Genomic DNA, 27500 nt, shown 5'->3' with positions numbered 1-27500 from the left:
ATAATAATAAACACACGTTCATGTGCACATGCTGAATACTGAGAACAATGCCCGAGTAATTCCGATACAGTGTGATCCAGTTCGGACCGAGAGCCACAACAATGTTCGGGTCCACTTCTTTAGTTACCTCATCAGTTATGGGTGTCTCCTGCATACATACATACACACACACACACACACACACACAGAGACAGAGAGAGAGAGGAACAGAGAGAGGGACAGAGAGAGAGAGGTTCTTCACACTCAGTTGTGTGTGAGTTAATACTATATTGTGTGTACAGGTCATTGTGATGGTCAGTGCCCTGCTCACGTTTCTGTTCCAGCTCAGGTTGGCCGACTCCACGGTCTGGTTCAGTCTGTACATCACTGAGCCGTTAGTGAACTCCTCAAAACAGCAGGAGAGAAGATCTGGAGTGGAACCTGCAGCTGGAACCCTGCACCCTGACAGCATGAGCACTACAGAGAGGATAAGAAGAAGATCAAAACCAAACAAGACGAGTAGTGTACACACACACACACACAAACATTTACATGCACACACACACACACACTCCACAAACACACACAGATTTTTTTTATGAATGTTTTTATAGATATTTATTTTCATGAACATTATCCAGATGTTGAAATATGCCCACCACACCACGCCCCACCACACCACAATAATATAGCATTTATTCTACATTTAACTTTTGAAGCACCTGCACATGGGGCTATCAGGTGACCACTGCACCTTATTAGGATGTCCACCAATCACTCTTCAGTCTTGGTTCTAGTCTAATTTGAAAATGATCACGCATGAGGAAGTCTTGGAGAGAGAAAACACATGAGAGGAAAAGACAAACCGCAGAGGAGACATGAGTTACTCCAAACAATAGCCGAGCTGTCCAGTTACTTTAATAAAGCTGGTGATGGGGTAGAACTGGACGAAACTGCCCGGATGAAACTGGTCAGGTCAAAAAAGACCTTGCCTTGCTTTTAGTGTGTGTGCACTCATATGGACACAGCTCTTCACACTGTCTTGACTTTGGAGAGGGTGTGGTGGTGGCAGAGGAGGAGGGTGCAGTAACCCTAGCCCCGGTGAGGTGCTCGTGCAGTCCTGCTCACAGGACACGTTAATGAGGCACATCAAGTCACAGCTACCACCCTCGCTGGACCCCTTGCAGTTTGCGTATCGTCCTAACTGCTCCACGGAAGACGCCATCACCACAACCCTCCATCTGGCCCTCACACACCTGGACTGTAAGGACTCCTACGTTCGAATGCTGTTCATAGATTTTAGTTCAGCATTCAACACAATCATCCCTCAGCAGCTGATTGAGAAGCTGAGTCTCCTGGGCCTGAACCCCTCTCTCTGCAACTGGATCCTGGATTTCCTGACTGGGAGACCTCAGTCAGTCCGGATCAGAACAGTATCTCCAGCACCACCACACTGAGCACTGGAGCACCTCAGGGCTGTGTGCTCAGTCCACTGCTGGTCACTCTGCTGACTCACGACTGTGCAGCAATGAACAGCTCCAACCACATCATCAAGTTCTCCGATGACACGACCGTGGTGGGTCTCATCAGTAAGAACGACGAGTCAGCATACAGAGAGGAGGTGCAACATCTAACAGCCTGGTGCAGAGTCAACAACCTCTCCCTGAACGTCGACAAGACCAAAGAGATGGTTGTTGACTTCAGGAGAGCACAGAGTGACCATTCTCCACTGTCCATCGATGGCTCCTCTGTGGAGATCATCAAGAGCATCAAATTCCTTGGTGTCCATCTGGCGGAGAACTTCACCTGGTCACTCAACACCAGCTCCATCACCAGGAAAGCCCAGCAGCGCCTCTACTTCCTGAGGAGGCTGAGGAAAGCCCATCTCCCTCCCCCATCCTGACTGTGTTCTACAGAGGGACCATGGAGAGCGTCCTGAGCAGCTGCATCACTGCCTGGTTTGGGAACTGGACCGTCTCAGATCACAAGACCCTTCAGGGGATAGTGAGGACAGACACACACCCCTCACACACCCCTCACACACCCCTCACACACCCCTCACACACCCCACACACCCCACACACCCCTCACACACCCCTCACACACCCCTCACACACCCCTCACACACCCCCCACACACCCCTCACACACCCCACACACCCCTCACACACCCCTCACACACCCCCCCCACCCCTCCCACACACTCTTACACACCACACACACCCCTCACACACACTCTTACACACCACACACACCCCTCACACACACTCTTACACACCACACACACACACTCTTACACACCACACACACCCCTCACACACACTCTTACACACCCCACACACCCCTCACACACACCACACACACCCCACACACCCCTCACACACACTCTTACACACCACACACCCCTCACACACACCTCACACACCCCACACACCCCTCACACACACTCTTACACACCCCTCACACACACTCTTACACACCCTTACACACACCCCTCACACACACTCTTACACACCCCACACACCCCTCACACACACTCTTACACACCACACACCCCTCACACACACCTCACACACCCCACACACACACTCTTACACACCCCTCACACACACTCTTACACACCACACACACCCCTCACACACACTCTTACACACCCCACACACCCCTCACACACACTCTTACACACCCCTCACACACACTCTTACACACCCCACACACCCCTCACACACACTCTTACACACCACACACACCCCTCACACACACGCTTACACACCCCACACACCCCTCACACACACTCTTACACACCCCTCACACACACTCTTACACACCCCACACACCCCTCACACACACTCTTACACACCACACACACCCCTCACACACACTCTTACACACCCCTCTCACACACTCTTACACACCCCACACACACACTCTTACACACCCCGCACACCCCTCACACACACTCTTACACACCCCACACACCCCTCACACACACTCTTACACACCCCACACACCCCTCACACACACTCTTACACACCCCCACACACCCCCTCACACAAACTCTAACACACCCCACACACCCCTCACACACACACTTACACACCCCACACACCCTTCACACACACTCTTACACACCCCTCACACACACTCTTACACACCCTCACACACCCTCTTACACCCCCCACCCACCCCTCACACACACTCTTACACACCACACACACCCCTCACACACACTCTTACACACCCCTCTCACACACTCTTACACACCCCACACACACACTCTTACACACCCCACACACCCCTCACACACACTCTTACACACCCCACACACCCCACACACACACTCTTACACACCCCACACACCCCTCACACACACTCTTACACACCCCACACACCCCTCACACACACTCTTACACACCACACACACCCCTCACACACACTCTTACACACCCCTCTCACACACTCTTACACACCCCACACACCCCTCACACACACTCTTACACACCCCACACACCCCTCACACACACTCTTACACACCCCTCACACACACTCTTACACACCCCACACACCCCTCACACACACTCTTACACACCACACACACCCCTCACACACACTCTTACACACCCCTCTCACACACTCTTACACACCCCACACACACACTCTTACACACCCCACACACCCCTCACACACACTCTTACACACCCCACACACCCCTCACACACACTCTTACACACCCCACACACCCCTCACACACACTCTTACACACCCCACACACCCCTCACACACACACTTGCACACCCCACACACCCCTCACACACACTCTTACACACCCCTCACACACACTCTTACACACCCCACACACCCCTCACATACACTCTTACACACCCCACACACCCCTCACACACACTCTTACACACCACACACACCCCTCACACACACTCTTACACACCCCTCACACACACTCTTACACACCCCTCACACACACACTCTTACACACCCCTCACACCCCTCACACACACTCTTACACACACTCTTACACACCCCACACACACTCTTACACACCCCTCACACCCCCCACACACACTCTTACACACCACACACACCCCTCACACACACTCTTACACACCACACACACCCCTCACACACACTCTTACACACCCCTCTCACACACTCTTACACACCCCACACACCCCACACCCACACTCTTACACACCCCACACACCTCACACACACTCTTACACACCCCACATACCCCTCACACACACTCTTACACACCCCCTCTCACACACTCTTACACACCCCACACACACACTCTTACACACCCCACACACCCCTCACCACACACTCTTACACACCCCACACACCCTCTCACACACACTCTTACACACCCCACACACACTCTACACACCCCACATACACCCTCACACACACTCTTACACACCCCTCACACACACTCTTACACACCTCACACACCTCACACACTCTCTACACACCCCACACACCCCTCACACACACTCTTACACACCCCACACACCCCTCACACACACTCTTACACACCCCACACACCCCTCACACCCACTGTTACACACCCCACACACCCCACACACCCCACCCCCTCTACACACCCCACACACCCACACACACCCTTACACACCCCCCACACCCCTCCACACACTCTTACACACCCCACACACCCTCACTCACACACACTCTTACACACCTCACACACCCCACACACACACTCTTACACACCCCACACACCCCTCACACACACTCTTACACACCCCACACACCCCTCACACACACTCTTACACACCCCACACACACTCTTACACACCCCACATACCCCTCACACACACTCTTACACACCCCTCACACACTCTTACACACCTCACACACACACTCTTACACACCCCACACACCCCTCACACACACTCTTACACACCCCACACACACTCTTACACACCCCACACACCCCTCACACACACTGTTACACACCCCACACACCCCACACACACACTCTTACACACCCCACACACCCCTCACACACACTCTTACACACCCCACACACCCCTCACACACACTCTTACACACCCCTCACACACACTCTTACACATCCCACACACACACTCTTATACACCCCACACCCCCTCACACACACTCTTACACACCCCACACACACTCTTACACAAACTCTTACACACCCCACACACACTCTTACACACCCCACACACCCCTCACACACACTCTTACACACCCCACGCACACACTCTTACACAGCCCACACACACTCTTACACACCCCACACACCCCTCACACACACTCTTACACACCCCACACACACTCACAGGTATACACACACACACACACTCACACACACTCTTACACACCCCACACACCCCTCACACACACTCTTACACACCCCACACACCCCTCACACACACTCTTACACACCCCACACACCCCTCACACACACTCTTACACACCCCACACACCCCTCACACACACCCCACATACCTCACACACACTCTTACACACCCCACACACCCCTCACACACACTCTTACACACCCCACACACCCCTCACACACACTCTTACACACCCCACACACACACTCTTACACCCCACACACCCCTCACACACACTCTTACACACCCCTCACGCACACTCTTACACACCCCACACAAACACTCTTACACACCCCACACACCCCTCACACACACTCTTACACACCCCACACACCCCTCACACACACTCTTACACACCCCACACACCCCTCACACACACTCTTACACACCCCACACACCCCTCACACACACTCTTACACACCCCACACACCCCTCACACACACTGTTACACACCCCACACACACACTCTTACACACCCCACACACCCCTCACACACACTCTTACACACCCCACACACCCCTCACACACACTGTTACACACCCCACACACACTCTTACACACCCCACACACCCCTCACACACACTGTTACACACCCCACACACACACTCTTACACACCCCACACACCCCTCACACACACTCTTACACACCCCACACACCCCTCACACACACTCTTACACACCCCACACACACTCTTACACACCCCACACACCCCTCACACACACTGTTACACACCCCACACACCCCTCACACACACTCTTACACACCCCACACACCCCTCACACACACTCTTACACACCCCACACACACTCTTACACACCCCACACACCCCTCACACACACTCTTACATACCCCACACCCCCCTCACACACACTCTTACACACCCCACACACCCCTCACACACACTCTTACACACCCCACACACCCACACACACACTCTTACACACCCCACACCCCTCACACACACTCTTACACACCCCACACACCCCTCACACTCTTACACACCCACACACACCCTCACACACACTCTTACACACCCCACACACCCCTCACACACACTGTTACACACCCCACACACACACTCTTACACACCCCACACACCCCTCACACACACTCTTACACACCCCACACACCCCTCACACACACTCTTACACACCCCTCACACACACTCTTACACACCCCACACACACACTCTTACACACCCCACACACCCCTCACACACACTCTTACACACCCCACACACCCCTCACACCCACTCTTACACACCCCACACACCCCTCACACACACTCTTACACACCCCACACACTCTTACACACCCCACACACACCCCACACACACACTGTTACACACCCCACACACACCCCACACACACACTGTTACACACCCCACACACCCCACACACACACTCTTACACACCCCACACACCCCACACACACACTCTTACACACCCCACACACCCCACACACCCCACACACACACTCTTACACACCCCACACACACACTCTTACACACCCCTCACACACACCCCTCACACACACTCTTACACACCCCACACACCCCTCACACACACTCTTACACACCCCTCACACACCCCTCACACACACTCTTACACACCCCTCACACACCCCTCACACACACTCTTACACACCCCTCACACACACTCTTACACACCCCACACACCCCTCACACACACTCTTACACACCCCTCACACACACTCTTACACACCCCACACACCCCTCACACACACACTTACACACCACACACACCCCTCACACACACTCTTACACACCCCTCACACACACTCTTCACCCTCCTGCCATCTGGAAAGAGGTCCCGGAGCATTCGGGCCTCACAACCAGACTGTGTAACAGTTTCTTTCCTCAAGCCATTAGGCTCCTCAACACCTGGGACTGAACTGTTCTACACTCTCACACACATACACACACTCTCACTCAGGACTGAACTGTATATTATCTCTCTGTCTCTCTCACACACAGATACACACACTCTCTCTTGACTGTGTGGACACAAACACACACACACACAATTTATATTGTTCATTACTTACTGCACTACCTCTACCTGTCATCCGCTGCTATAGTTATATTTATGTTTATTCTATTTGCACTACCTCAACTGCTGCTGTGTATTTTTGCACAATATTTTTGCACAATACTTTTTTTTTTTTTTTTTACATCATTTCACTTTATCTATTTTATTTCACTTACATTCCAGTACACGTTCTTTTATTTCCTTTCAGCGCTAAGTGTCCTGTGTTCTTTTGTGTTGTCTTTATTGTATTTATTGTCTTTTTTGCACTGTCTTGTCTATGCTCTGTTTGCACCTAGCTGCACACTGTGCACTTTACGTGGCTGAGACAAACTTCTGTCCTAGCTCTGTGGTGTTGTTTGTTGTTTTGTACTGAACTTGTTGTTGTATGTTTATGTAGCACCAGGTCCTGGAGAAACGTTGTTTCATTTCACTATGTACTGCGCCAGATATATGTGGTTGATGTGACAATAAAAGCTTCTTGAATCTTGAATCTTGAATCTAAAGTCCAGGAGAGGTTTTATACACCATGACTAAGTCTAGTGTTGGTGAGGTTTACATCAAAGTGATTAGTTTAAGTGATTAGTCAAACAGACTGATAATAAAAACTCGACAATAAATATAACGGCTTTAATCAGACTGATGCACGAAGACGGAGCTGCAGGACCTCTGACTGACCGGTGTTCTGTCGAGTTGCGCTACCTATCGATAAATGTTACTTTCCGGTTTCGCGCATGTGCAACAACAAAATCTTAGACTGTGTTTCCACGCCCATAAATCTATGCAACCTTAGTGTGGAGAATCTTTGCGAAGGACTGGTTAATGGTGTGCAATGTCTTTATAAACTTTTTAATGCATGTTTTGACCTGTATACCTGTAAATATTTGCATGTACACACTGGCTTTTCAGCATAATGAATTAGCTGACATTGGCTTGCAGCGTGTTATCTTTAAACAAATGTATCTCGTTATAACATAAGTGCATGTATGTCGCTGTACCTTTTAAGACCTTTTAGCTTTAAAATTAAAAATCATAATGTCAATTATTTAAGCTGTTTTCTTTGTAAATCCCTTACTTGTTATAACGAGATATGTACCGTGTTATAACACTACACATCACTTGTGTGTTGTAAAGTTATCCCCTGTCTCTCTGCATAGCCATGGAGAAAAGGTGGGAAGAAGTGTTTCTATAGTTCTATTAATTAAATTAACATCTAATAAACATCTGTTTTGGAATTGATATATAGGTTTTGGTAATGAGGTTAATTATTTCGGTAATGATAACTATACTAGTCTGAGATTTATCCTGAGACTTGTGTACTAGTCTGAGATTTATCCTGAGACTTGTGTACTAGTCTGAGATTTATCCTGAGACTTAGACTAGTACAAGTCTCAGTATAAATCTCAGACTAGTACAAGTCTCAGTATAAATCTCAGACTAGTACGAGATTTATACTGAGACTTGTACTAGTCTGAGATTTATACTGAGACTTGTGTACTAGTCTGAGATAATGCAGAAGGAAACAGATAATATTTACACAATCATGCATTCAAGTTCAAAACAGTTTTATTGTCCAGTGCTTCAAAAATACAAAAGCCAAAAATAAAAAAAAAATAAGAAAAACATTAAAACAGGAATAAACAGGAAACATTTCAACGTTTACCTAAAAAACATGAACCATTTTACCATGGCACTAAAAAATAACTGACCACTGTCTTTTTTTCTTTTCATGTTCCTTCTTAGTCAGCTCTTCAGGTTTCTTTATTTTACCAGTTTGTTTTTGTTTCTGATTCCTGGAAGCGGAAAGAAAGCATTACATTAAATTAGTCTCATAACATGGGGGAAAAAACATTTTATATATACATCACCATATAGACTTGATGCTTACTCTGTGTGTGTGTGTGTGTGTGTGTGTGTATACTCTCATGTACATTTCCTAACACTGTAGGGTGTTTTTTGCTAATTACCCCTGCTGTAACATCTCCAAACCTAACCTCTCTCTCCCTCCTTCTGTACTCCTCCAGCAGTTCTGGGTTTCTGTATAAGTTTTTCCCTGAACTTTGTCACCCTGGCCTTTGCTAAAGCTTTTTTTCACACTTGCTGACTGTCTACAATGAAACAAATCATAAAGCAAAATATCAACATTTAGGAAATTTTAAATTAATATTAAATTCATAAGAGATATTTAAAAGGTATAAACAATATGCTTAAATTCTCATTCCCATTATATAAGTTCTCTTTACTGCAACTGGCCTTAAATGGTTGTGGTGTATGAGAATGGTGTTGCGGAGGAGGACGTGCCTCAGGATGTTTTGCTAACAATAGAGAAGCCATTATGGCTTTACAATTTTTTCTCAATGCATATAACTAGACCACAATAAGGTACATTTTCATAAAAAAAATTGTAACTCTAAAAATGTTTGAAATGTAGAAATCTTCCTGTTTGGGTAATGATGATCAAAAAGTGGTGTTAAGATTCTGACAATAGAATATTTAACATTTAACTGGAGAGATATGAAGAGATGATCTTACCTGGTCACCATCTTGAAGTAACTGTCCCATGTGCTCCATCATTCATAATCACACTTTATTTCCATTCTGTATGTGTGTTTAAACAGTCCTCAGGATGAGAACATCAGGCAGGGACATCATTTTCCTAATTTTTTTCATTATTATTATACATGAATATTCAGTAAATAATTTTTCTGTCTTCTAGAATAATTTAGTAGAATTTCCTTTTTTTCTAATTTTTTTATGTTGATTTGTTTAAATTAAAACATTTAAAACAATTAAATCAATTAAAACAAACACACATTCAGACACAGCCGGACGCGTTGCGGTAATGAACTCAGGACTGAACTGTTCTACACTCTCACACACACTCTCACTCAGGACTGAACTGTTCTACACTCTCACACACACTCTCACTCAGGACTGAACTGTTCTACACTCTCACACACACTCTCACTCAGGACTGAACTGTTCTACACTCTCACACACACACACACACACACACACACTCTCACTCAGGACTGAACTGTATATTATCTCTCTGTCTCTCTCACACACAGATACACACACTCTCTCTTGACTGTGTGGACACAAACACACACACACATAATTTATATTGTTCATTACTTATTGCACTACCTCTACCTGTCATTATACCTGTGGTTGATGTGACAATAAAAGCTTCTTGAAAATAGAAAAATAATTCATTCTCATGCTGAAATTCCACATTGTGCAAGGTAGAGAACAGTACTGTCTTTATTCTGATGCTTTTTTATATTACTAAATTACACATTTTATATTCAAAATCATTAGTGCCGTGGTGTTTCAGTGGTTTCGTGAGAATCACCCAAGTATTTGACCCCTTTGTAAAACATGACTTAATACTTGGTGGCAAAACCCGTGTTGGCAATCACAGACGTCAGACGTTTCTTGTATTTGGAATATCTGTGTATATTGTAGCTAGGTATGCATGTATGAATATGTGAATATGTGTGTATGAATACTTTGTTAAATGTATTTGCTTTCTCACTCATAACTAAAATATTTGTAGTGTAATGTGATTCATCTACTCATACAGAATAAGTGAAGTTGCTACTGTTAAAACCTTATGAACACCATTGTTTTTATGGAATGCAGATGATTACTGCATGGTGTGCTCCTCACTCGAATATGATGCCAACAAGAGCATGATTGAAATGGTAAAGTATAACAAACATGTTCTGTATGAACAATTTACTCCTAAACGTGTGAGCATATTACCATATAATCTACCTTATTCTGGAGTCTTTTGTGTGTAATGCCTTTTTATTGATTTTGTTTCCTTTTTTGTAGGTGCAGTGTGATTCCTTCCAGTAGGTGGGTACATGTTGAATGCGCCCAGTATGAGAAAGAAAGTTGTGCACCATATTTGTGCAAAAAATGTTACAAATAATAAATGTTCTGGTGTGGCAGGTTCAGACACAATCTTCAAATAGTTGTTTTCTTTAGTGTCCACTAGGGATGCAACAATACAGTTAACCCACGGTTCAATATGTACCGCGGTTTTTACCCACGGTTTTGGGTTCGGTTCGGATGGCTTGGCAAATTAAAGGTTCTTTTCCATTATTCTTTGTTTAGGTGACAGGAACAGTAAGTATGTTAAGAAGAAAAAAACTGTTTTTAGTTGCAGTTCTCTTTATTTTACTTAAATGCAAAAAACCAATTGTACACATTCATAGTGTACTGAAAATAGTGAGATATAAAAATTAGCGCTTGTATGACTTTATTACGGGTTTGGACGGCGCTCTTTATTCCCAATCCGCTCTGTAATGACCAGTCACTGTGAGAGAACTCTCTGTAATGACCAGTCACGGGGAGAGAACTCTCTGTAATGACCAGTCACGGGGAGAGAACTCTCTGTAATGACCAGTCACGGGGAGAGAACTCTCTGTAATGACCAGTCACGGGGAGAGAACTCTCTGTAATGACCAGTCACGGGGAGAGAACTCTCTGTAATGACCAGTCACGGGGAGAGAACTCTCTGTAATGACCAGTCACGGGGAGAGAACTCTCTGTAATGACCAGTCACGGGGAGAGAACTCTCTGTAATGACCAGTCACGGGGAGAGAACTCTCTGTAATGACCAGTCACGGGGAGAGAACTCTCTGTAATGACCAGTCACGGTGAGAGAACTCTCTGTAATGACCAGTCAGGGTGAGAGAACTCTCTGTAATGACCAGTCAGGGTGAGAGAACTCTCTGTAATGACCAGTCAGGGTGAGAGAACTCTCTGTAATGACCAGTCAGGGTGAGAGAACTCTCTGTAATGACCAGTCAGGGTGAGAGAACTCTCTGTAATGACCAGTCAGGGTGAGATAACTCTCTGTAATGACCAGTCAGGGTGAGATAACTCTCTGTAATGACCAGTCACTGTGAGATAACTCTCTGTAATGACCAGTCAGGGTGAGATAACTCTCTGTTACCCCCGAGGTCCAGCTATCTGTTATTAGCAAGACTTTGTGCTTTATCCAAAGCGTTTTCAATTTTTTTGTTTTTTTTTCGTTTTTTTCGTAGAATTCGGGAGAAAAGGCTCCCGCTTCCACACAGTGATATCTCTGGGTGATGGAGCTGTAGATGTGTGGTCATGTTGAAGTATTTCCATGTCCGTATCTAACTCGTGTGGAACACTGCTTAAACACAGTCATGTTTTGTTTAGCGTTTTTGTTTCATCAGCATCATGGTCAACAACAAATGTCCCCACACCACAGATCTGAATCCCAGAGCTGCTTCCTCGTGTTCCTGTCTCACTTCACCTCTCTCCAGGGTTAGAGTGAAATCTGACACCAGCATCACAAGCATGGTCACCGCCCCTAACTTTAGCGCTCACTGATTGGATATTTACTCGCGGGGAGGCGTGTCTGTCTCAGCACGTAGACATACAGTACAGGCAAGGAGGAGGTACAGAGAGTAATAAACACACAGGAGGTATAGAGAGTAATAAACACACAGGAGGTATAGAGAGTAATTGTTACGACCTCAAGATGGTAGGTCTAAGGGTACCAGGAGTAACATTTAAGTGGTGACACATTTAAGTGAGGTTGGTAGCAATTGACAGCCGAACCACCGTATTGCAAGGATAATAAGAGTTTTTTTATTGTTTACGGCAGAATCAGAACAAAAAACATGAATAGATAGGTCTACAATAATTTATCCTCCAACCGGAAGGGAAATGAGAGGATCCACAGCGGCGCCAAATGAAAGAAAGAAATATAACAAAACAAAACTAACTCGCCACAATACTCTAACCTATCTGGGAAAATAAAAGGGAGAAGAAAAGGTCTTCGGCGTTTCCACGCCCTATCTAAACTACTCTAACTAACCCAAAACAAAACATACAGGGAGTGGCGCTTGCTCCTATTCTAGTGTCTCTATACAAAATCACTTTCCTACGTGTAGCACAATCAGTTACCAGTAACTTTCTATCCTCTTTTCCCGGCGGTAGATCAGAGTGAAGTGAAGTGAGGTAGGCAAGGGAGAGAGCAAGGAAAAACAAGAGAGAGGAGAGAAAGTGAGCGTCCACACAGGCGTCTCTTTTAAACTGACGCGGATCTCACACAGACAGGGTGACGTCACACAGGTTAATGATGATAGATGTCTCCGCTGACGACTGGGATTCCAAGGGGGTGGGGAACCTAAGAGGCGGTGAGAGCAGGAAGAGATAGAAAGAGAAAAGAACACCGGCACAACCTTGGGCCGTAACACCCCCACCCTTAAGAGCAAACCCGTTTGGTAAATCGAGCAGAAAAGTCACACCCTAGAAAGAGCGTCAGCCAAAACATTTTCAGTACCTTTCTTATGTCGGATCTCCAGGTTATAATTCTGGACTAAAAGAGACCATCTCATCAGACGTTGGTTATGATTATACATCCGAGATAAAAACACAAGAGGGTCGTGATCGGTATATACCACAACAGGTAGATTGCTAGAACCAACATAAACCTCAAAATGTTGCAAAGCCAACAACAAAGCAAGGGTTTCCTTTTCGATTGTAGAGTAATTGAGTTGATGTTTGTTAAATTTGCGGGAAAAATAACTAATGGGATGATCAATACCACATTTATCCTCCTGAAGAAGCACGGCACCCGAACCAACTGCGCTTGCATCAATCTCAAGCTTAAAGGGTAAGGTACAATCAGGGGCTGCAAGAACAGGGGTGTTACATAAAAGTGTTTTCACACTATCAAAAGCACTCTGACATGCATCAGACCACACATACGGCATAGATGGGCTAAGCAATGTTGTTAACAGGTTAACCACGTTAGAGAAATTTTTACAAAAACTGCGGTAGTAACCGGCCATCCCCAAGAACCTCCGTAGTTCTCGGCGGGTAGTAGGAACTGGAAACTGCAAAATAGCAGTCACTTTCGCCTCGACCAGGGGGACTTGTCCCTGTCCAACCTCCTTACCGAGGTATGTGACAGTCGCTTGGCCAAACTCACATTTTGCTAAGTTCAGTGTGAGTGATGCAAAAGAAAGTCGCTGAAACACACGCTTTAACGAAGCGACATGATCACCCCAGGTCATAGAATAAACCACCAGATCATCAAGATACGCACTGCAATTTGGTACGTCTGTTAATGCTATATTCACTAGACGTTGAAACGTTGCAGGTGCATTTCGGAGACCGAAAGCCATGGCAGTATACTGAAGAAAAGAATCTGGAGTTACGAATGCGGAAATTTCAGAAGCTCTTGAAGTAAGCGGGACTTGCCAATAACCTTTAAGCATATCTAATTTTGTTACAAAATGTGCAGAACCAACGTTATCAACACAATCCTCCATGCGTGGTAATGGATAACTGTCTGGAACAGTGACTGCGTTCACTTTACGGTAATCAGTACAAAACCTGTACGTTCCGTCCGGTTTTGGCACTAGCAGGCATGGGGAACTCCAGGGACTAGAACTAGGCTTGGCTAAATCATTTTCTAGTTTACTTCCTCACGCATAATAGATCTTTTAACCACATTTAGACGGTAAGCATGTTGTTTTATGGGCCGAGCGCCATCCACATTAATATCATGTTTTAACACATTTGTTTGTTTAGGAACATCGCTAAATAGACACTCAAATTCATATATTAATTTAGCAATATCCGTCCGTTGGTTGGCAGGCAAATGCTTGAGGTAAGAGCTTAAATCTTTTAAGATCTCTGAATTGGCTAACCTCACGCACTGCTGAGGAGTATTACGAAGGACTCTCTCATCCTCATCAGCCTCTGGAGTCTCGATCGAGGGCAACTCCGCGACTGCAACTGCAACAGCAGGTTCTGAAGTTGGCACGAATGCGCGTTTCACTTTCTTTCCAGAATGGTACACTTTTAACATATTAATGTGACATACTCGAGTTTGGCGTTTTCTGTCAGGTGTGTAAATCAAGTAATCGGTCTCACTCATTTTCTTTTTTATTACATAGGGACCACAGAAACGAGCAGAGAGAGACGAGCCGGATACCGGTAAAAGTACAAGCACTTCATCACCGGGAGAAAATGAGCGTGCAACAGCCTTCTGGTCGTATTTTTGCTTCATATCTTTCTGTACACCGGCCAGAGAGTTTTTAGCTAGAATACACGCAGAGTGTAAGCGATCACGAAATTTGCTAACAATCTAATATATTCATTTTCGGACTTGATTCAACAGCCAGCATTCTCTCTTTTAAAACTTTCAACAGACCCCTTACTTGATGTCCGAATACAAGTTCGGCTGGGCTGAACCTAATAGATTCTTGTATGGTTTCTCTCGCAGCAAATAATACCAAAGGGACTCCCTCATCCCAATCCTTAGCTGTATCCAAGCAGTACTTACGAAGCATGGACTTGAACGTTTGGTGAAAACGTTCAAGCGCACCCTGACTTTCAGGATGATATGCGCTTGAAACGCGATGAGTAATGGCGAGTGAGTGTAATACCTGCTTGAAAAGCTTAGACAAAAAATTTGTCCCTTGATCACTTTGAATGATTTTAGGAAGACTGAAAGTAGAGAAGAATTTTATCAGTGCTTTAATGATAACGGATGCTGTGATTTTCCTCAAGGGAATCGCTTCAGGAAATCTAGTGGCGACACACATGATGGTTAATAGGAATTGGTTTCCCGATTTCGTTTTTGGCAAAGGGCCCACACAATCCACAATTATGTGTTCAAATGGCTCTCCAATTACTGGTATGGGAGTCAAGGGCGCAGGCGGAATCACTTGGTTCGGCTTCCCAACCAACTGACAAGTGTGACATGCGCGACAATATCTAGCTACATCCCTCTTTAATCCTGGCCAAAAGAAATGTTTCAAAATTCTGTTGTACGTTTTTGTAATTCCTAGGTGACCAGTGAACTGATGATCATGCGCAAGACATAAGACATGTTTACGATAAGGAGACGGAACAACAATTTGATAGACAACATTCCACTCAAAATCCTTATCAGCATTCACACACCATTTCCTCATCAATAAATCATTGTCAACGAAAAACGTACATTTCATGTCTTTCAACTCATCAGACGAAACAGCAGAAGTGAAAGAGCGAATAAGAGATTCGTCCTCTTTCTGCGCAATAATAAGTTTCTCTCATGACACAGGTAACTGTAACATGTTGCTCTCAGCCACATTAACAGGGCTCTCTGTAACTACTTGCTTTTCTAAAGACATCTCATTATTAACAGGTTTCTGACCAGCAAGGAGCGGAGAGAAGAATGAATTAGACAACTCAACTACATCACCAAACTTGCGCGCCTGAGCGCGAGTAACTGCACACGCGGGGAAAACATTAGAGCGAGTGTCAGACAAATCCGAATGACAGTATAAATTTGGTTTATCAACAACCTCTAACACAGGCATTACCTTTCCTCCTGCCAGGTCATTTCCAAGGATGAAGTCAACGCCCTTCACAGGAAGTGTCGGACGCACAGCCACTCTCACAAATCCTGTACACAGATCACTCTGGAGATGTATGCAATGTAACGGCGCCTTGATGCAACTCATCTCAATGCCTTGTACAATTACACTAGAACCGCAGAAAGTGTCATCCGACAACTGCAATTTATCTGCAACAATAAAGGATTGCATAGCACCAGTGTCTCGAAGCATCTTTACCTTTATCTGATCCTTGGGACTTCCAGACAAGGAAATTAGCCCTTCCAGAATAAAAGGTCGATAGCTGTCATCGATTCTTTTATCAGCTGTGTTAACAGTAGTTTGAGTTTCTAAAAAACCTACGCTTTTCGCTTGTGGGTGTTGTTTTCTTTTTAAAACTGAACAATCAGCAATGACATGACCCTTTTTATGACAGTAAAAGCACTCGCGTTCCTCTCGAGCTGGTGTGGATTTGGAACGATTTGCTTGTGCATAAGGTGCAGATTGGGTTTTCTCTAAGCGTGTAGGTGTAAAGACGTTCTTGTGCGTTAACACAAATTCGTCCGCTAGAACAGCTGCATGCGACAATGAGGATACCTTCTGTTCGTTAAGGTAAACAACAACTCGCTCTGGCAAGCAACTTTTAAAGTCCTCCAGTAACATCAGCTCCCGTAGCGAGTTAAAGTCAGTCATCTTACTAGCTGTGCACCACTTATCGAATAAAATTCCTTTCTCCCTCGCAAATTCAACAAACGTCTGGGTAGAATTTTTCTTATGTCCTCTGAATCGCTGCCTATAAGCTTCCGGAACAAGCTCATAAGATAAGAGAATGGCAGACTCGACACTCTCATAATTCAAGCTGTCCTCTACCGACAAAGTGGAACAAACTTCCTGAGCCTTACCAAATAACTTGCATTGTAAAAGTAACGACCAAACTTCCTTGGGCCAACGGAGGGAAGTGGCTATTCGTTCAAATGCACAAAAGTAGGAGTCTACTTCAGATTCTCTGAATTGAGGTACTAAGGCAATGTGCTTACTAATGTCAAACGTGCTCTGGGATGGATCAATGGGCGGAGAAACATCAGAGGCAAGAGCTGGGCTCAGCTGCGCGGCTGAACTGGAAGTAACCCTCAATGCCTCCAGATCTAGTTGTCGCAGTTTGACCTCCTTTTCGGCCTCAATCTCGAGTTTACGTATCTCCAACCTCATATTTAATTCAGCCTGACGTGCTTGCGCTTTCTCCTGTGCCTCAAATTGCAAACGGGCTAAGCGGACTTTCAGTCACGCGTCCCCTCTGGAACTAGAGGAAATCGGAGAGAGCGGATCAAAGAGGGGCAAGCCAGCCTTCCCCTCCGCGTCAGCACTAGCCTGACCACTCAACAAATCCTCCTCAATCCCGTGACTGGGATTCGCTATAGCACCGTCCTCAGGGCCAACATTTTCAGCAGTCTCATCCCCAGCACTTGACGAAGGAAGAATATTCTTCTCATGCAAACGCAACAATATTCTGTCCTTTATTTCTGCCTTGCGACTTTGTTTATTCACTACAATCTGATAATGGTCAGCTACCATTAATAAATCCTGCTTCCTACAAATACTCAGTTGTTCTAGTGTCGGGTTTAGAACAAAGTCCTGCAAACTGAAAGCCTCCATCACAAAGAAGAGTTAACTAAGCACAAGATCCCTACCACGTACACGCGCACTTTACGCACCAACGTCAATTGCCACCAACATACACAAAATGATCACCATTCCAGGTATCACGAAACTGATGATCCCGGATGAGCCCCCATTAAATGTTACGACCTCAAGATGGTAGGTCTAAGGGTACCAGGAGTAACATTTAAGTGGTGACACATTTAAGTGAGGTTGGTAGCAATTGACAGCCGAACCACCGTATTGCAAGGATAATAAGAGTTTTTTTATTGTTTACGGCAGAATCAGAACAAAAAACATGAATAGATAGGTCTACAATAATTTATCCTCCAACCGGAAGGGAAATGAGAGGATCCACAGCGGCGCCAAATGAAAGAAAGAAATATAACAAAACAAAACTAACTCGCCACAATACTCTAACCTATCTAGGAAAATAAAAGGGAGAAGAAAAGGTCTTCGGCGTTTCCACGCCCTATCTAAACTACTCTAACTAACCCAAAACAAAACATACAGGGAGTGGCGCTTGCTCCTATTCTAGTGTCTCTATACAAAATCACTTTCCTACGTGTAGCACAATCAGTTACCAGTAACTTTCTATCCTCTTTTCCCGGCGGTAGATCAGAGTGAAGTGAAGTGAGGTAGGCAAGGGAGAGAGCAAGGAAAAACAAGAGAGAGGAGAGAAAGTGAGCGTCCACACAGGCGTCTCTTTTAAACTGACGCGGATCTCAGGGATTGGCAGCGAACGCGGTGACGTCACACAGGTTAATGATGATAGATGTCTCCGCTGACGACTGGGATTCCAAGGGGGTGGGGAACCTAAGAGGCGGTGAGAGCAGGAAGAGATAGAAAGAGAAAAGAACACCGGCACAACCTTGGGCCGTAACAGTAATAAACACACAGGAGGTACAGAGAGTAATAAACACACAGGAGGTACAGAGAGTAATATAGCGCATTATTATTATTTTAAAACGCATGGTTATTATTGGTTTAAAGAAAAAACCGCAGTTCACGCATGCGTATTGAACCGTGGAGGTCGTACCGAATGCTTCAATATTATATTGAGTATTGTGGCATCCCTAGTGTCCACAGCTGGTCTACTGTTCTGCTACTGATTAACAGATTATTTTAAATAATTTATAAGACAACTAGACAAGTTTTCTTCATCTACCGTGTCTTCTTAAAATAATTTAGGGAGTCGGATGTATAAATATCAAAACATGCTCCCCATATTCTTACAGTACAGATGGTGTTAGAGCTGGTGTAATATAAAGTGATTTTACACTGGGAGCATTATTTGATAGGAGATCATGGTCTATCGAGACATGCTACCCATGAAATTTTAATTAATAATCTTATAATGAAGTATCAGAACATGCTCCCGGCACTCTAACAGTACAATTAGCCCCTTTTAATATGCCACAACACTGTAAGAGTTATACCTTTAAAGTATATACACAACTGGACACGTGAACCCGTACGGTAGCATTTTTCGATAGGGTAGTGCAAATCGATAGAGTCTGCTAACGGTTCGTGCTACGGCAGCATTTTTCGACAAAGCAGCAAAACTCGACAGAACACCGGAAAGCTCACGAGCTCACGGCTTCCTCGGTGTGTGAGGCCTGCTAGCGCACACGAGGTCAATTACATTTCAGAGATTACTTCAGAGTTTATTGTATCTTCGGGAGAATAACGGTATATGAAGGATAAGATCTCACACACACACACACACACACACACACACACACAGTTAACGTGACTGCTCTCTTTACTGAGTTTCTCATATCTACAAACTTCAACCGGAACGCTTCCGTTAAAATAATGTTACAGTGAATTCTGAGAAATGTAGTTAAATTAGCAACGTTAACGAAATATACAACAGAGTTCATCCGTCTGTCATCCCTTTCTTATCTCTATCTCTCTCTCATCCCTTTCTCATCCCCTTCTCAGTATTATCTCATTTTTTTATGTTCACTGACCCCACTGCAGTCACCTCAGCTCCAAAACACACACCTCTCTACTCACCGTTTCATTTGGAACTTTTTGGTGCTATATTAACTCGTTAGTTAATTTAATGTTCAATTTAAATCGAAATCTTCATTATAAAAGTAAATAAATTCAACACTCACAGTAGATGAGAAGTTTCTTGCTCACGTTCATGGTGAAGAAAAAAATCCGTAAATCATGGACACACTAAATTCAGGAAGTTCTGGGAGTGTTAAAGCAGCGGTGCTCGCGCGCGCGCGCACACACACACACTTCCTGTCTCCGCGGCTTCTTATGATTCCCTCCAAAAATTAAAAGCAGTCTAGGATTTTTAATTAACGCAAATTAATAAAAGTAAACATTTGAGATGGTAAATAACTCATTATGTTATATTTTTTTTATTTCTTACATGTACAAAAAAAAACCATGTGGAACCTGTAGACCATAATAAATGTATAAGCCATAACCTCAACACATCCGAATTAATGATCCAGTTAGAACTCTACCTTCCGGTTCTGAAAAGCTGATTTGTGCTTGTATTGGACCGGACCTTGAATCTCATGCACATGAGTGGAATGTAGTACTTTACTCTGAATGATAAAAGTGAACAGGTCAGTTGTCCAGTATGAAAGAAGGAATGACCTTTAAAAACCTTTAATGCAGAAATAACCAGCTGGGTGTCACATGTCCTTCTCTACTCTCTGTTTCAGGATACAAGTCAGGGTAAAGTTCTTAAAAGTTAATTTTAAAAAAAGAAGAAGAAAAGAACTAACTTCCACTTTTTGTTGTGAACACGAGGAGTGAAGATCATTTCCTCCGACTCTATCAGACTCCACGACACTGCTGAGGAAGGTTCTAGCTCTTTCCCTGTAATCACACCTGGATGTGTAGGAGCTCACGTGATGAGTGTGTATTCATGAATATTCATTGTTCTGTATGTTGAGAAAAGTAAAGAGCTTTATTTATTTATTTGCTTGAGTTTTTCGACTCTCCCTGACTCAGGGAACACAGTTACACAGGAAAGCGTGATTTTTCAATTCTGTTTATTTTCATTTCATGTACGCTACAGGAAGTTTGAAGACTGACGCAGGATCAGTGTGAATAAAAGTTAGAGAGCGTCGAGTCCACTCGATTGTCGGTCCTCACTCTCCTCTGCAGGCTGACCAAGCGTGTCCAGTGTCATGCTCTCGCTCTGGACCTGCTCCTGAAACCTGTGGGTTTTCTTTGACCTGAAAATCAACGGAACGAGTGCTGACTGTCCCTGATATCGGACAGGAGAGTTCTTTACTCAGGGTGAGTGACCACACCAAACTGACCAGATGATTAGAATTTCATTAAAATCATATTCTAATCTTATTATTCTCATAATATTGCCCACTCAGACTTCTGCTGATCGTCTGGACTTACCATTTCTCCTCCACATCCTCAATGGTGTCGGGCAGCGTTACGTTCAGAGTCTCGGGAAGCAGAAAGGCGGTGAGTCCAGCGAGAATGGCCGCTGCTCCGTAAACTACACTGGGCAGCGCAGGAAAGACCTCGTCTAGGAAAAGAACCACTGGAGCTGCCATGGAGCCGATACGAGCCATAGTGGAGGCAAAACCCATCCCAGTCTGCCTGCACACACACACACACACACACACACACTCAGTATAATCATTCATATGGTGAAGTTGCTTTAAAGTAAGGAAACATTTCTCTGTGTGTGTGTGTGTGTGTGTGTGTGTGTGTGTGTGTGTGTGTGTGTGTTTTATGTGGTGAAGGAGTCTCCAGGGTCAGTGCTGTGTATTAGTGTGTTGACTGCTGAGGGGATGAGTGTTTATAACTGATAGAGAGAGAATAAAGAGAGACTGCTGAGGGGATGAGTGTTTATAGCTGAAGAGAGAGAATAAAGAGAGACTGTTGAGGGGACGAGTGTTTATAGCTGATAGAGAGAGAGAGAGAGAGAGAGTGAGAGAGAATAAAGAGAGACTGCTGAGGGGACGAGTGTTCATAGCTGAAGAGAGAGAGAGAGAGAGAGAGAGAGAGAGAGAATAAAGAGAGACTGCTGAGGGGACGAGTGTTTATAGCTGATAGAGAGAGAATAAAGAGAGACTGCTGAGGGGATGAGTGTTTATAGCTGAAGAGAGAGAGAGAGAATAAAGAGAGACTGCTGAGGGGACGAGTGTTTATAGCTGATAGAGAGAGAGAGAGAGAGAGAGAGAGAGAGAGAGAGAATAAAGAGAGACTGCTGAGGGGACGAGTGTTTATAGCTGATAGAGAGAGAATAAAGAGAGACTGCTGAGGGGACGAGTGTTCATAGCTGAAGAGAGAGAGAGAGAATAAAGAGAGACTGCTGAGGGGACGAGTGTTTATAGCTGATAGAGAGAGAGAGAGAGAGAGAGAGAGAATAAAGAGAGACTGCTGAGGGGATGAGTGTTTATAGCTGATAGAGAGAGAATAAAGAGAGACTGCTGAGGGGACGAGTGTTCATAGCTGAAGAGAGAGAGAGAGAATAAAGAGAGACTGCTGAGGGGACGAGTGTTTATAGCTGATAGAGAGAGAGAGAGAGAATAAAGAGAGACTGCTGAGGGGACGAGTGTTTATAGCTGATAGAGAGAGAATAAAGAGAGACTGCTGAGGGGACGAGTGTTCATAGCTGAAGAGAGAGAGAGAGAATAAAGAGAGACTGCTGAGGGGACGAGTGTTTATAGCTGATAGAGAGAGAATAAAGAGAGACTGCTGAGGGGACGAGTGTTCATAGCTGAAGAGAGAGAGAGAGAATAAAGAGAGACTGCTGAGGGGACGAGTGTTCATAGCTGAAGAGAGAGAGAGAGAATAAAGAGAGACTGCTGAGGGGACAAGTGTTCATAGCTGAAGAGAGAGAGAGAGAGAGAGAGAGAATAAAGAGAGACTGCTGAGGGGACGAGTGTTCATAGCTGGAGAGAGAGAGAGAATAAAGAGAGACTGCTGAGGGGACAAGTGTTCATAGCTGAAGAGAGAGAGAGAGAGAGAGAATAAAGAGAGACTGCTGAGGGGACGAGTGTTCATAGCTGGAGAGAGAGAGAGAATAAAGAGAGACTGCTGAGGGGACGAGTGTTTATAGCTGATAGAGAGAGAGAGAGAGAGAATAAAGAGAGACTGCTGAGAGGATGAGTGTTTATAGCTGAAGAGAGAGAGAGAGAGAGAATAAAGAGAGACTGCTGAGAGGATGAGTGTTTATAGCTGAAGAGAGAGAGAGAGAGAATAAAGAGAGACTGCTGAGGGGACTAGTGTTTATAGCTGAAGAGAGAGAGAATAAAGAGAGACTACTGAAGGGATGACTGTTTATAGCTGAAGAGAGAGAGAGAATAAAGAGAGACTGCTGAGGGGACGAGTGTTTATAGCTGAAGAGAGAGAATAAAGAGAGACTGCTGAGGGGACGAGTGTTTATAGCTGATAGACAGAGAGAATAAACAGAGACTGCTGAGGGGACGAGTGTTTATAGCTGAAGAGAGAGAAAAAAGAGAGACTGCTGAGGGGACGAGTGTTTATAGCTGAAGAGAGAGAGAATAAAGAGAGACTACTGAAAGGATGAGTATTTATAGCTGATAGAGAGAGAGAATAAAGAGAGACTGCTGAGGGGACGAGTGTTTATAGCTGAATAGAGAAAGAATAAAGAGAGACTACTGAAGGGATGAGTATTTATAGCTGATAGAGAGAGAGAATAAAGAGAGACTACTGAAGGGATGAGTATTTATAGCTGATAGAGAGAGAGAATAAAGAGAGACTGCTGAGGGGACGAGTGTTTATAGCTGAATAGAGAGAGAATAAAGAGAGACTACTGAAGGGATGAGTGTTTATAGCTGATAGACAGAGAGAATAAACAGAGACTGCTGAGTGGACGAGTGTTTATAGCTGAAGAGAGAGAATAAAGAGAGACTGCTGAGGGGACGAGTGTTTATAGCTGAAGAGAGAGAATAAAGAGAGACTGCTGAGGGGACAAGTGTTTATAGCTGATAGAAAGAGAAAAAAGAGAGACTGCTGAGGGGACGAGTGTTTATAGCTGAAGAGAGAGAATAAAGAGAGACTGCTGAGGGGACGAGTGTTTATAGCTGAAGAGAGAGAATAAAGAGAGACTGCTGAGGGGACAAGTGTTTATAGCTGATAGAGAGAGAATAAAGAGAGACTGCTGAGGGGACGAGTGTTTATAGCTGATAGAGAGAGAATAAAGAGAGACTGCTGAGGGGACGAGTGTTTATAGCTGATAGAGAGAGAATAAAGAGAGACTGCTGAGGGGATGAGTGTTTATAGCTGATAGAGAGAGAATAAATCTCCGCTGAGAGAACAGAAGAGTAATGTAGCTGATATAGATATAGTAATAGTTGTGAATTGCTGGTGTAAGAGGAATACAGGACTGTGAGAGCTCCACACTCGGAGTGGTGTTGGTATCTCAGCAGGTGTGTGCTGGACCTGATGACTGTAGGATAAAGTTCTCCAGTGAACAGGTAGACGCAGGTGAAGGAGGCGGAGGTGAAGCCTTTCCCCAGGACAGCCAGCACCGTCCTGAGGATCTGCATGTCTGTTGTGAAGAAGTTTAGATGTTCTCTCTGTTCTTGTTATAAATGGATTTTTCTGTGAATCACTTTCTACAGTAAAGTGATAATAACCTCCACCTGAACCTCACCTTTAGGGATGAAGATGTTGATGAAGATGATGGAGGCCGAGGTGAGCAGACATGTGCCCTGCGTTAAACGTCGGCCCAGAAAGCTCAACATAACCAGAGCCACCAGTTTTGCAGGAAAATCCACCGCCCCGAATATTAACTGCATCAGGTAGATGTTCACACCGAACTTCTGCAGGTCCATAGCCAGACCATAATATGCAAAACTGGTGGAGAACCTGGAGGACAGGAGAACAGTGAGGTCAGGAGAACAGTGAGGTGAGGTCAGGAGAACAGTGAGGTCAGGTGAGGAGAACAGTGAGGTGAGGTCAGGGGAACAGTGAGGTCAGGAAAACAATAAAGTGAGGAGAACAGTGAGGTCAGGAGAATGGTGAGGTGAGGAGAACAGTGAGGTGAGGTCAGGAGAACAGTGAGGTGAGGTCAGGAGAAAAGTGAGGTGAGGTCAGGGGAACAGTGAGGTCAGGAAAACAATAAAGTGAGGAGAACAGTGAGGTCAGGAGAATGGTGAGGTGAGGAGAACAGTGAGGTGAGGTCAGGAGAACAGTGAGGTGAGGTCAGGAGAAAAGTGAGGTGAGGTCAGGAGAAAAGTGAGGTGAGGTCAGGAGAACAATGCAGTGAGGTCAGGAGAACAGTGAGGTCAGTTAAACAGTGAGGTGAGGTCAGGAGAACAGTGCAGTGAGGTCAGGAGAACAGTGCAGTGAGGTCAGGAGAACAGTGAGGTGAGGTCAGGAGAACAGTGCAGTGAGGTCAGGAGAACAGTGCAGTGAGGTCAGGAGAACAGTGAGGTCAGGAGAACAGTGCAGTGAGGTCAGGAGAACAGTGAGGTCAGGAGAACAGTGAGGTCAGGAGAACAGTGAGGTGAGGTATTGAGAAATATGCTGTAGATGTTTACCAGACAGCTATGAGACACAACGAGATCCTCCTCATGACCGGAGTACGCAGAAGGTCATACACCGTGAACACCGTCTTACTGGACTGTACTTCTTTCTGCATGTGGGACTGCAGCACCTACACACACACACACACACATTATGATATTACAGCAGCTAGTCGTGTAGACGTTATCTAGTGGTCAGTACATCAGTATGGTGTGTTGCAGTGGACACGGGGCTGTAACTGGAGACATTAATGTGTGTCAGGATTGTGTTCATGCTGTGTAAATGTCCTCCAGACCTCCAGTGTGATCTTCTCCATGGCTTCATCTTTGCCGTTGATCCTGGCCACACGGTGGAGCTGCTGCAGAGCTTCAGCCAAGCGACCGTTCAACACCAGCCACCTCGCAGACTCGGAGAACCACCTGAACAGAAGACACAAACTCAACACCAGCTGGAAGCTCCATCTGCAGCCTCAACACTGAACATCTACAATAAAGGAGCTTAGCACTGAAGGAACATCTCTCTGAGCTTGTCCTCACCAGCTGTAGAGGAAGATGATGAAGAAGGGCGAGCAGACAGCCACGTGGAGCTTTCTCCAGTCCTTCAGACCGTACGCTATTCCTGCTAGAATCATCTGACCAAAGGTGAAGAACAAGGAGGAGAGCGATCCCACCAGGGTGCGGGTCTTAGTGGGGATCCATTCCACCTCTACACACACACACACACACACACTGTGAGAAATGACACTGATTAAAATGCTTTCATTTTCAGGTTGTAGAACACCTCACAGTGCAGGCATGGTCTCCTCAGACCTGATGATGAACTCCCTCAGGTTATTAAATACGATTTTATTGTGTGTTAAAGGTCTCTGTGCTACAGAACTGTCATGTTCTACACCTGAGTGTTTATCTCAGGAGGAAGCAGTACTCCAGATCAGCATGAACATGCAGGAGATCAGAGGGATATAACTTCATGGTGAGCTTCTTGGTGTTCACCTTTTTGGTATAAATGAAATGTCTGATTTTTTTCTGCAGATCTGAGAGTGATTGTCAGGAACAGCTGGACAGTTCCCTTCCAGGCCTGGAGAGGGCGCTGACAGGCGAACCTCAGAAGCCTGCTCATGTGTGTCCATTGTGTTTTACCCTGCCTATTGTTCTCTATCCTGTTGTGTCACCTGTTCCTAATTAACCATAATGTGTATCCCTATAAATATGGATCCTGGTGTTCATGTTTTTATCGGTCAGTGTTTAGCTGTCCTGTGGTGACCATGTCAAGTTTTGTTTTGTTTGCTATGTTCATGTCAATTTAGGTTTCGGTTTTGTTTTAGTTTAACCACGTTATGTCTCTGTCTACTACCACAGAAGCCCGGGTTCGCGGCCCACACGGGGCAGGGGCGTCCGGACATGACAGTGATGGAGCTCGTGACTGGGGCAGAAGTGAAGGTTCGAAGGTCTCTATCACTCCTTAGTCCTGAAATTTGAGGCTCTTAGCGCTGCTGTTATAAAGAATTTATTAACCCCTTCTGA

At 45.2% G+C, this 27500-nt stretch overlaps 2 protein-coding genes and 1 long non-coding RNA gene across 4 annotated transcripts in view; 1 reads left to right on the top strand and 2 right to left on the bottom strand.

Moving 5' to 3' along the window:
• Nucleotides 1-20725, bottom strand: part of LOC131369181 (arf-GAP with Rho-GAP domain, ANK repeat and PH domain-containing protein 2) — a 79479-nt gene extending 58754 nt beyond the window's left edge. The window contains exons 1-3 of the mRNA XM_058415658.1: nucleotides 20604-20725; nucleotides 311-456; nucleotides 17-148 (exon numbers count right to left, since the gene is read on the bottom strand). The gene's annotated coding sequence lies outside the window, so the exon portion shown is untranslated. The remainder of the gene's footprint in view (nucleotides 1-16; nucleotides 149-310; nucleotides 457-20603) is intronic.
• A 761-nt stretch (nucleotides 20726-21486) lies between these two features.
• The window catches only part of oatx (organic anion transporter X), an 8836-nt gene continuing 2822 nt past the window's right edge, over nucleotides 21487-27500 (bottom strand). The window contains exons 4-10 of one of the 2 annotated variants that reach the window (XM_058415661.1): nucleotides 26514-26682; nucleotides 26273-26396; nucleotides 25992-26107; nucleotides 25103-25317; nucleotides 24829-24997; nucleotides 21868-22074; nucleotides 21487-21689 (exon numbers count right to left, since the gene is read on the bottom strand). In XM_058415661.1, coding sequence (XP_058271644.1) covers nucleotides 21569-21689; nucleotides 21868-22074; nucleotides 24829-24997; nucleotides 25103-25317; nucleotides 25992-26107; nucleotides 26273-26396; nucleotides 26514-26682 — 1121 coding nt within the window. In that variant the 3' untranslated portion in view covers nucleotides 21487-21568. The remainder of the gene's footprint in view (nucleotides 21690-21867; nucleotides 22075-24828; nucleotides 24998-25102; nucleotides 25318-25991; nucleotides 26108-26272; nucleotides 26397-26513; nucleotides 26683-27500) is intronic. The other variant, XM_058415662.1, reaches the window with a different exon arrangement.
• The window catches only part of LOC131369184 (uncharacterized), a 980-nt gene continuing 176 nt past the window's right edge, over nucleotides 26697-27500 (top strand). The window contains exons 1-2 of the long non-coding RNA XR_009207237.1: nucleotides 26697-26949; nucleotides 27336-27416. This is a non-coding gene — a long non-coding RNA (uncharacterized LOC131369184). The remainder of the gene's footprint in view (nucleotides 26950-27335; nucleotides 27417-27500) is intronic.

Source organism: Hemibagrus wyckioides, linkage group LG18 (assembly GCF_019097595.1).
Source record: "Hemibagrus wyckioides isolate EC202008001 linkage group LG18, SWU_Hwy_1.0, whole genome shotgun sequence".
In the NCBI taxonomy this organism is placed as follows: domain Eukaryota; kingdom Metazoa; phylum Chordata; class Actinopteri; order Siluriformes; family Bagridae; genus Hemibagrus; species Hemibagrus wyckioides.
Note: the sequence above shows the minus strand (reverse complement) of the source record. Positions and strands in the feature narration are given on the sequence as shown.